Genomic DNA, 12,070 nt, shown 5'->3' with positions numbered 1-12,070 from the left:
CCTCTAGTATGAAGATTATGAATGTTTGAAATATTCATGTTTTCACATTCACAAATAATGTACAGAGGATGGCACAGCAGTGTAGTGGTTAGCACAATGCTTTACAGTACCTTTGAGCACACCTACATGAAACGTTGCCGTAGAGAAGCAGCATCCATCATCAAAGATCCTCACCGCCCAGACCATGGTCTTTTCTCACTGCTACCATCAGGTAGAAGGGACAGGAGCCTCAGGACTCGCACCAACAGGTTCAAGAACAGTTACTACCCCTCAACCATCAGGCTCTTCAACAAAAGTGGATAACTATGCTCATTCTACTTCCGGTGTTCTCACAACCAATGGTCTCACTTTAAAGGCTCTTTATCTTGTCATTTCATGCTTATTATTTATTACTATTTAATTATATCTGCATTTGCACAGCCTGTTGTCTATTGATCCTGTTTACAGTTACTGTTCTATAGATTTGCTAACTATGTCCGCAGAAAAACAATCTCAGAGTACATGTATGTACTCTGATAATAAAGTTCACTTTGAACTTTGAACTTCTGTGAGATTTGGGTTCGTTTCCTGCAGATATCTTTAAAGATTTTGAACATTCTCTCTGTGATCATGTGGGATTTCTCTGGGTGCTGCAGTATCCTCCCACACTCAAAAACTCCATTAGGGTTTGTAAGTGTTGACATGCTATGTTGCCTAGCACAATACTCGCTGATTTAATTTGATACAAACAATGCACTTTACTGTACATTTTGATGCACATATGACCAATGCCATAAATATACTCCACCTGGGTAGCTTCTAACCTAATGGCATGAATATTGATTTCTCCTTCCAGTTAAAAAAATTCTGTCCCACTTCTCTCTTCTTCTGTTCCCGACTCTGGCCTCTTACTTCTTCTTACCTGCCTATCACCTCCCCCTGAATCCCATCCTCCTTCTTTTTCTCCTATGGCCCAATCTCCTCTCCTGTCCGATTCCTTCCTCTCTAGCCCTTTACATTCCCCAGCCACCCAGCTTCACCTATCACCCTCTAGCTGGTCTTCCTTCCCCTCCCCTACCTTTTTATTCTGGATTCTTCCTCCTTCCTTTCTAGTCCTGAAAAAGGATCTCAGCCCAAAGCGTTAACTGTTTGTTCAGTTTCATGGATAGCTACCTGAGCTGAGTTCCTCCAGTCTTTTGTGTGTGCTGCTTGATCTTTAATTTTCCTTGAACTCAATCTTTAACACAACTTCTTTTTCATTTTCCTTGAATTCAATCTTTAACACAATTTCTTTTGCAGGAGTAATAAGGACTGCCCTTTCGAACATGGACCGAGAAGCCAGGGAAGAGTACCTTGTGGTGATACAAGCAAAGGATATGGGAGGCCACATGGGAGGACTGTCTGGGACCACAACTGTTACCATCACACTGACTGATGTTAATGACAACCCCCCCAAGTTTACCCAGAGTAAGTGCCATCAATCACTGCTGTTCCATTATTTGACTAAGCCACATGTGAAAATCTATTATTGTACACTATGCAATGAATACATTCAGGTTATTTAAAAAAAGAAAGTTACGGAACAGGTTTCCTTTACATAAGCATCTCTTGAGCAACCAACCAAACAGCTGCCATCTGCACGATTGCACATGGCCCAGTGCCTCTCTCCAAAGTCAAGTGCACCTCAATTCTCCAGTGAATTTAATTCTGATTGTCACAAACCCCATGTTCCTTCTCACTGAACCATCTCTGTCTGCAAGAAAGAGAGTTCTTTCTTTCTGAAATATCTCCCAAGTCCCGCTCAGTTGCCTTGCAACCAATTTATTTTTAAATTATAGTCATTATTCTGAAGTAGCCAATCTGAACACAGTGAACTTGGACAAATATCTGTGTAGCAATAGCATTTTTTTTTTACATTTTGCTGATTGGGAATAACTAACTTGCACTTCTTTGAAATAGATTGAGTACAAAGTTCAAAGTGAATTTATTAGCAAAGTAAATATATTGTATGTCATCATATACAGCCCTGAGATTCATTTTCTTGTGGGCATACTCAATAAATCCATAGAATAATAACTGTGACAGAATCAGTGAAAGACATTATCTACTTGGGTGTTCAATGAGTGTGCAAAAGACAACAATGTGTGCAAATACAAAAAGAAAGAATCCAAAAAATTCCGGTCCCAATGTCATCCATCCCTCATTGCCTGCTGAAGTTCCAACAAGAGAAATTCAGATGTCATCTCATTTCTGTGTTGTATATTGTTTTTTTTGAAGTCCACTCAGAGGCCTTTTTATTAGGTACATGAGTATACCTAATAAAGTGGCCACAGGAATGAAATCCATCATAGTCTTCTGCTGCTGCAGCCCACTCACTTAAAGGTTCGGAGTGTTGTGCGCTCAGAGATGCTCTTCTGCACACCGCTGTTGTAATGTGTGGTTATTTGAGTTACTGTTGCCTTCCTGTCAGCTTGAAGCAATCTGGTCATTCTCATCTACCTCTTTCATTAACAAGGCATTTTTGCCCACAGAATTGTCACTCACGCAATGATGTTTGTTTTTTGCACATTCCCTGCAAACACTACAGACTGTTGTGCGTAAAAGTCTCGGGGAGATCAGCAATTCCTGAGATACTCAAACCACAAGGTTTCAGAGTCAAAGTCACTTTGATCACATTTCTTCCCTATTAAAGCTGCTTGGTCGGAATAAAAGCTGAACCTCTTGACCATGTCTGCATGTGTTAATGCATTGAGTTGCAGACATGTGATTGGCTGATTAGATATTTGTATTAACAAGCATGTGTGAAGGTGTACCAAAGAAAGTGGTGACTGAGTTTATTTTTTGCCATTGTTGAATGATATGTCAAACTGAGTCCCCATCTGCTCTATTTATGGTTGTAAAAATTTCTACATGTCTTCTACGAAGGACTTTGAAGAGTGATACAATCAAATGAGACTAAATGAGCTCCCCTTTCAAAGAGCGAGCATGTGAAGATTGGACCGAATGGGCAATGTGATCCTGAGCACATTGGTTGTGTGGCTTTGATAGGTTTAAGGTCTCTAGGTATGTGATAGTCAGCTGAAACCAGCCTCAGGAAGTAATGAGGCATGGATTTCCTTCAGATTTTAGCAAATCAGAATCGGAATCGTGTTTATTATCACTGATATTGGTCGTGAGATTTGTGGAGACAGTACAGAGCAACATATTTAAAAATTACAATAAGAAATATATATATATATGGGTTTTTAATATGGGATATTAAACAGAAAGATGCAGGAATGGGAAGTGGATAAAAAATAAACTGACAGGAGACAGCTCAGATAAATATTTGTGCACTGATTCAGTGACATTGCTTGAGGAGGAAGCCTTGTCAGAGCATCTCAGAATCAGGATCAAAAAGGTTTTTATTACTGACGTTGGTCTTCAGATTTGTTGTTTTGTAGTAGCAGTACAGAACAATGCATTAAAAATTACAGTAAGAGATATATCGTACTGTGCAAAAGTTTTAGGTACTCTATCTATCTAGCTATCTATCCATCTATCTCTTTCTCTATGTATATATCTAAGACATTTGCACAATACTGTAGCAGCAGAGTTACGCCATTCAGCCCATCAAGTGATCTAGCTTTCCACCTTGGCTAATTTGTAATTTCTCTCAAAATATGGAGTTCGGTCAGGAAACTAGGGAAGAAGAATTGCAGTGAATGAAGCAGGTTTATTCTCCTTGATTGGTTTGAGGTGATTTAGGTAAGGTGTTGACATTGTAAATAAGGAGACATTGTTTGCTCCGGTGGATGGATGGTAGTCAAAGGTCGCAAGGTGTTCAACTAAAGATCCAGAGGAAAGATGTGGAGAATTTCATGTTAAATTCAGTGAGCACAGGTGATCTGAACTCCACTGGTTGTCAGGATAGTGGAAGCTGATTTAGCAGGAAGACTGAGGAGGAAATTGGGTGGCCACGTGAAAAGGGGAGCCTTGAAAGATTATTTAACATCATTGTTCACCTGACTAGCTGGGTCCCAGATGTAATTGGAGCCTTTGATGAAACATTAAGTGTAAGCACTGTTGTAACACAGAGATATAGAAAACCTACAGCACAATATAGGCCCTTCGGCCCACAAAGTTGTGCCGAACATGTCCCTACCTTAGAAGTTACTAGTGTTACCCATAGCCCTCTATTTTTCTAAACTCCAATTACCTATCCAGAAGTCTCTTAAAAGACCCGATTGTATCTGCCTCCACCACCCATGCCGGAAGCCCATTCCACACACTCACGACTCTCTGAGTAAAAAACTTACCCCTGACATCTCCTCTGTACCTACTCCCCAGCAGCTTAAACCTGTGTCCTCTTGTGGCAACCATTTCAGCCCTGAGAAAAAGCCTCTGACTATCCATACGATCAATGCCTCTCATCATCTTATACACCTCTATCAGGCCACCTCTCATCCTCCGTCGCTCAAAGGAGAAAAGGCCGAGTTCACTCAACCTGTTTTCGTAAGGCATATTCCCCAATCCAGGCAACATCCTTGTAAATTTCTTCTGCACCCTTTCTATGGTTTCCACATCCTTCCTGTAGTGACGTGACCAGAACTGAACACAGTACTCCAAGTGGGGTCTGACCAGGGTACTATAAAGCTGCAACATTACCTCTCGGCTCCTAAATTTAATTCCCCGAATGATGAAGGCAATACACTGTATGCCTTCTTAACCACAGAGCCAACCTGGCGTCCTATGGACTTGGACCCCAAGATCCCACTGATCCCCCACACTGCCAAGAGTCTTACCATTAATACTATATTCTGCCATCATATTTGACCTACCAAAATGAACAACTTCACACTTATCTGGGTTGAACTCCATCTGCCACTTCTCAGCCCAGTTTTGCATCCTACCAATGTCCCACACCTTTGACAGCCCTCCACACTATTCACAACACCCCCAACCTTTGTGTCATCAGCAAACCTCCTCATCCAGGTCATATATAAAAATTACGAAGAGTAAGAGTCCCAGAACAGAACCCTGAGGCACACCACTGGTCACCGACTTCCATGCAGATTATGACTCGTCTACAACCAATCTTTGCCTTCTGTGGGCAAGCCAGTTCTGGATCCACAAAGCAATATCCCCATGGATCCCATGCCTCCTTACTTTCTCATGAAGCATTGCATGATGAGAGAATAAGAAGTGCATGGGCACGAACTCAAACGCCCTTCAAAGGGTCTGCATGGGAACAAATGGACTTTCTGCTGGGGTGAGACTTGCCTGCTGAACAGGAGACATGGCTGTTACTAAATGAGCCATGCTTTTGATTTTTCTTTTCTTCCTTCCATCGAACCATAGGATCATAAAACATAGAAGCAAAATTAGGCTATTCAGCCCATCAAATCTACTCTACCTTTTAAAAAAATTTATTTAGAATTAAATCATGTTAACAGGCCCTTCTAGCCCATGCCACTCAATTACACCCATATATCCAACGTACTAATGCTTTGGAATTAGTTCAAGAATAATCAGTCTTTGAAATGTGGGGGGAAATCAGAGCACCTGGAGGAAACCCATGCAGTCACGGGAAGAACAGACAAACTGATTGCTGGCACTGTAACAATTAGCATTGGTAATTGGTTTATTGTTGTCACATATAAAGAGTGAAAAACTTTGTCTACATGCCATCTAGACCGGTCATTCCATATTTAAGTACATTGTGGTAGTAAAAAGAAAAGTGAATAGAGAACGTACACTCAGTAGACTCTTTATACTGAATAAACTGGACTGTGAGGGGATGCTTGTGGTCTTCTGCTGCTGCAGCCGACCCACTTCAAGGTTCGACATGTTGTGCATTCGGAGATGCTCTTCTGCACACCGCTGTTGTAATGTGTGGCCATTTGAGTTACTGTCACCTTCCTGTCAGCTTGAACCAGTCTGGACATTCTCCTCTGACCTCTCTCATTAAAAAAACATTTTCACCCACAGAGCTGCTACTAATTGGATTGTTTTTTATGCAGCATTCTCTGTAAACTCCAGGGCAGAGGTTCCCAAGCTTGGGTTCACAGACCCCTTGGTTAATTTTAAGGCTCCATAGCATAAAATAGGTTGGGAATCTATGTTGTATGTGAAAGTCCCAAGATATCATCAGTTTCTGAGATTCTCAAACCACCCGTCTGGCAGCAACAGTTGTTGCATAGTCAAAATCAGTTAGGTCACATTTCTTCCCCATTCTGATATTTGGTCTGACTTTTTCGGATGACTCTGCCATAGTTGGATGCATCAGCAAGGGAGATGAGGCTGAGTACAGGGCTACGGTAGGAAACTGTCACATGGTGTGAGCAGAATTATCTGCAGCTTAATGTGAAAAAGACTAAGGAGCTGGTGGTAGACCTAAGGAGAGCTAAGGTACCAGTGACACCTGTTTCCATCCGGGGGGTCAGTGTGGACATGGTGGAGGATTACAAATACCTGGGGATACGAATTGACAATAAACTGGAGTGGTCAAAGAACACTGAGGCTGTCTACAAGAAAGGTCAGAGCCGTCTCTATTTCCTGAGGAGACTGAGGTCCGTTAACATCTGCCGGATGATGCTGAGGATGTTCTACGAGTCTGTGGTGGCCAGTGCGATCATGTTTGCTGTTGTGTGCTGGAGCAGCAGACACCAACAGAATCAACAAACTCATTCGTAAGGCCAGTGATGTTGTGGGGATGGAACTGGACTCTCTGACGGTGGTGTCTGAAACGAGGATGCTGTCCAAGTTGCATGCCATCTTGGACAATGTCTCCCATCCAGTACATAATGTACTGGGTGGCACAGGAGTACATTCAGCCAGAGTCTCATTCCACCGAGATGCAACACAGAGCATCATAGGAAGTCATTCCTGCCTGTGGCCATCAAACTTTACAACTCCTCCCTTGGAGGGTCAGACACCCTGAGCCAATAGGCTGGTCCTGGACTTATTTCCTGGCATAATTTACGTATTACTATTTAACTATTTATGGTTTTATTACTACTTATTATTTATTATTTATGGTGCAACTGTAACAAAAACCAATATCCCCTAGGATCAATAAAGTATGACTATGACTAAAACAACTGAACTTCTTGACCATGTCTGCATGGTTTTATGCATTGAGTTGCTGCCACATGACTGGCAGATTGGATATTTGCATTAATGAGCAGGCATACAGGAGTACCTCATGAAGTGGCCACTTAGTATACAGTGAAATGTGTTGTTTCCAATTCACTAGTGTTGTTTATATAGGGCTTTCTGAGTGTATGTTTGTAGTTCTCAATGCCATCCCCACTGCTCCTCTGCCTCTTTGTGTCTAATAAAGTGGCCACTAAGTATATATCGCTTCTTTATCAGAGGTGGATATGAATCCTTGAATTTTCTACCCAAAAGCATCAGTTGGACTCATTCATCACATAGATTGTAACAATTACTAAAGGTTGCTCAGCAGAATCTTAAAGCCAAATGGCTACGAGCAATAAATGTTGGTCTCACCAACAATGCCCCCGATTGTTTGGCAGACTAAAACTGCAATTAGAGCAAAGCTCTTCACACCAGCTTGAATGCAATGGTTCAGGGATCAGATGGCACAGGGGAGTAGAGAGTGTTAGAGTAGCGTAGAGGTTAGTACAGTGCTATTACAGCTTGGGGCATTCCTGGGTTCAGAGTTCAATGTTGTGGACCTTCTTGTCTCCTCCTGGAAGGAGTCTGCAGATCCACTGCACGGAATGCCTGGGTTTTCCCTGGGGTGCTCCGGGTTCCTCCCTCAGTTCAAAATAAAATTTACTATCATATCACCATGTACAATCCTGAGATTCTTTCTCTGCAGGCATACTTAGCACGTCTATAGAACAGTAACTGTAAACATTAGGAACTGTAAGCAAACCGTACAAATGCAGATAATAAATAATTAGCAATAAATAACAGGCATGAAATAATAAGATAAAAGAATACTTAAATGAGTGCAGTTTGTTCAAGAGTGTGATGGTTGAGGGGTAATAATTGTTCTTGAAGCTGGTGGTGTGAGTCATGAGGCACACATAGCTTCTACCTGACGGCAGCACTGAGAGAAGCTCATGGCCTGGGTGGTGAGGATCTTTGATGATGAATGCTGCTTTTCTACAGCAATGTTTCATGTAGATGGGCTCAATGGTTGGGAGGGTATTACCCGTGATGTACTGGGCTGAAACCACTACATTTTGTAGAATTTTCTGCTCTGCATCTGCTGTAGACCTTTGCTTTGGTAGGTGAATTGGAGTAGATCCAGGTCATCACCCTGCAAAAACCCATTTCAGGGAGGTAACACCATCAATTTGTGGAAGACTCTGGGAACTTCCGGGAGAGGTGGGATGTCTGCAATAGAGTAGCTCCTTAGCAGCTGGCCAGCTAGTTTAAATAACGTTAGCTATGCTAATGAACGAATGACACCTGTTAAACCCACCTCAGCATGTTTTTTACAGTCTTAACCCAGCGAGCAACACTGTCATTATTTTTGACCCCTATTAGGCGGGGGGTACACTTTCATGTAGTCTGGGGTGACGTACATTTTATATTTTCATTTTTTGGAACACTCTGCCATGGCGCGTTCTCTCTCTCCCATGGTCTCCCGCGCTCGTTCGCTGTCTGTCTCTCGTGGTCGCTCTTGCGCTCACTTTCTCTCTTGCTCTCTCTCTCGTGGTCACTCTCACGCTTGCGCGCTCTCTCTCTCTCCCATGGTCGCGCGCGCTCTCTCTCTCTCTCTCTCTCTCTCTCTCTCTCTCTCTATCTATCTCTCTCTATCTCTCTCTCTCTCTCTCTCTCTCGCTCTCAAAAAAATTGATTTCCGGGATGCTGTATATAATTTGCGGGCATCAGGCAGCCACTATTAATACGCGGGAGACTCCCGGAACTTCCAGGAGAGGTGGGATGTCTGTCATCACTCAGACAGGAGCTGATATGCTTCAACACCAGCCTCTTAAAGCACTTCATCTCAGTGGATGTAAGTGCCACTGGGCAATAGTCGCTTAGACATATTTTGAAGATGTCCTTGATGGTGGTGGGGAGGGGTGAGTTGTGCCCGCGATGGAGCTGGCTGAGTCAACAATCCTCTTTAGCCTCTTGTGATTGTGTGCATTGGAGCCTCCATACCAGGCCGTGATGCAACCAATAAGAATGCTTTCCACCGTACATCTGTAGAAATTTGAGGAACTTGGTGACGTACCAAATCTCCTCAAACTCCTAATGAAGTAGAGACACTTCATGATTCCATCAATATTGTGGGCTCAAGATAAATCCTCTGTGATATTGAATCCAGGAACTTATGCCTGGTGACACACTACTGAATGTTGATGGTTCCCTTCAGAACCATTGCCACATCTGCATTACCTGTTGAATCTCAATTTTGAAAGTGGGCTGGGATGAAATGGATCAACTTTACAAAATATTACATTGAAATATTAACATATTGAATTCAACTTGAGCACATGCAACAAAAGGTGATTTTTTTTCCAAAGAGATAGGCTGGATTTAAATCAAATTTCTGTGCTCACAGTAAATAACAGGCTTAATATAAGGCCTAACTGCAGATGGAATAAAGTTCCTTTTCATTGTAGAATGCATTATATTTGATTGAAAGTAATCTATTCATTCTTGGAAGATCTTTTTTTTTTCCCTCCTGGTGAAAGACAAAGATTTGCTGAAAGCTTTAATTAAACAATGAAAATGTAGAACAGACCTTATACCTGCCTGGAGCTATTCATGACTCCAGCAGAATGCCTTACCTTCCATCTCTATGGAAACACCCCGCATCTACTCTTTCGAAAGATCTTAAATCGTTGAATCAATTCCCTTTCCATTTCCAGCATTCCTGCCCAAAGACGTTGAATCACTGTTGGCATCAGCCTTTAGGCATCTTGCTCTGTTGGCTTTCTTTTGAACCAGGCTTCAGCAGTGCAAACTGATGTGATAGCCAAAATAGCAGCTGTTATAAAATCAGCACATCCAAAAGGGTTTTACTGCACCAACAGTTTTTGGAATTGTATTTATAAGAGAATAAAACTTAAATGAGCAGGACTGGGCCATCATCAAGGACCCCCACGGTCCAGGAAGATTACAATTTTTAATGAAGATATTTCTGTTTATTTTGTAATATGATTGCAACCACATTGTGGAATGCATCATGTTCTAATTCATGTGTGGTCTTAAATTAACGTTGTTGGTAATTGAAGATGGTATATCCTAGTGCCTATAGAAGGACGTCATTGGCCTCAGTAAGAGAGAGAGATAGGGTCAGTCAGGAGTTCATACTGGACAAGAATAAGTACAGAGATATTATTGTGTTTTCTTGTAGATACCTTTTTGTAAAATTGGACTTTTTCACTTTTTCATGAATTTTCACTAATTTTTGTAAGTTTGATTTTTGACACACCTGATAACAACCCCCCTTGCACTGAAGTGTTAAGTGACTCCAGCCATTTCTTCTTTTGGTAAAATTAAAGATCATGATCATGGCACTCTTTTATCTGCTTCCATCGGGAAGGGGTACAGAAGCCTTTGGACCTACACCTCCAGGTTCAGAAACAGATATTACCCTTCAATCATCAGACTCCTGAACCAGCGTGGATAACTTCATTCAACTCAACACTGAACTGATTCCACAGCCTATGGACTCACTTTCAAGGACTCCACAACTCATGTTCTCAATATTATTTAATTACTTATTTATTATTATTATTTATTATTTGTGTTTGTCTTGTTTTGCACAATCATTGTTTGTCAGTCTTTGGGTGGTTTCACTGATTCTATTGTATTTGCTTGTTCTAGTGTGAGTGACTGCCAGTAAATATGGTGACATTTACATACTTTGATAGGACAGTGAAGGTCCTTAATGATGGATGATATCTCTTTAAGGGTCCACATTTTGAAGATGCTTTCAGTGGTATGGTGGTGTCTGCTATTGATGAAGCTGGCTAGGTATTCGACTCTCTGCAGCTTCCCTACATCCAGTGCACTATAGTTTCCATACCAGGCAGTGATGCCAGCAGTCAGCAGTCAGGACGCTCTCCATGGTATATCTGTAGAGATTTGCTTAAGTCTTTGGTGACCAAATCTCCTCAAACTCCTAATGAGATAAAGTTTAAACTGACCAGTCCAAAGGAACAGCCTCTCAGCCTTTGTTCTCCTCTGTGTTGAAATGAAAGTACCTCACTTTCAGGTCACGGCTGATGACGGATTGACTACACCCTTCCCCTTGGTTCAGAGGCACAGATGAAACTAATGATTCCTCATTGTTCATTCCTAGTCCAGGCACGTTAATCACAGCAAAGAACAATACCTGCACAAGTTATTGAGGAGAGGTTACTCATGCCTGGGAACTGTTAACATTGACCTGCTCACTCTGATGAATTCCCTTACAAAGCGAGCGTCAGCCCATTCTTGATTTTCCGATGTTCATTGATTTTCACTAAGTGCACAAAACAAAGCCATTTGGGCATCTTTCCTAGATGAGCCACTGCCCCCTCTTTGACATTGACCTGTTTAACTTGCTGCTTGTCCTTGCCTTGGCAATTTCTATGTGTTATTCCTGGGGAAGTGACTGAGAGCATCAGATTCAGATTCATTTATTTATCACAACTACATCGAAACATACAGTGAAAGGTGACTTTTGCATTATCAACCAACGCAACTGATGATGTGCTAAGAGCAGCCTGCAAATGTTGCCACACATTCCAGTGCCAACATAGTCATCATTATGTGCTGTGCTATACGATCATAGTCTTATTCACCAACATGATTGCTCTTGGCACTTTTTTTCTGTAGAAATGGTTCACCATTGCCTTCCTCTGGGCAGTGTCTTTACAAGATGGGTGATCCCAGACATTATCAATACTCTTCAGAGGTTTTCTGCCTGGTCGCACAACCAGGATTTGTGATATGAGTCAGCTGCACATATGATCATGAACTTACATGACCCTGTTTGGGGCTTAAGCGGGTGCTACACCTTCACGAAGGGTGACCTGCAGGCTCGCAGAGAGAAGGAGCATCTTACACCTGCTTTGGTAGAGATGTATGTCTACCCCAACATAATCAACATAGTTGCTCAGAAGAACAATAC

At 42.0% G+C, this 12,070-nt stretch overlaps 1 protein-coding gene across 1 annotated transcript in view; it reads left to right on the top strand.

The window, feature by feature from the left end:
• Positions 1-12,070, top strand: part of cdh8 (cadherin 8) — a 355,456-nt gene that overhangs the window by 213,006 nt on the left and 130,380 nt on the right. The window contains exon 5 of the mRNA XM_063067229.1: positions 1,279-1,446. Within this exon, the coding sequence (XP_062923299.1) occupies positions 1,279-1,446 (168 nt within the window). The remainder of the gene's footprint in view (positions 1-1,278; positions 1,447-12,070) is intronic.

This window comes from Mobula hypostoma, chromosome 14 (assembly GCF_963921235.1).
Source record: "Mobula hypostoma chromosome 14, sMobHyp1.1, whole genome shotgun sequence".
Lineage (NCBI taxonomy): Eukaryota > Metazoa > Chordata > Chondrichthyes > Myliobatiformes > Myliobatidae > Mobula > Mobula hypostoma.
This window is presented reverse-complemented; position numbering and strand designations above follow the sequence as displayed.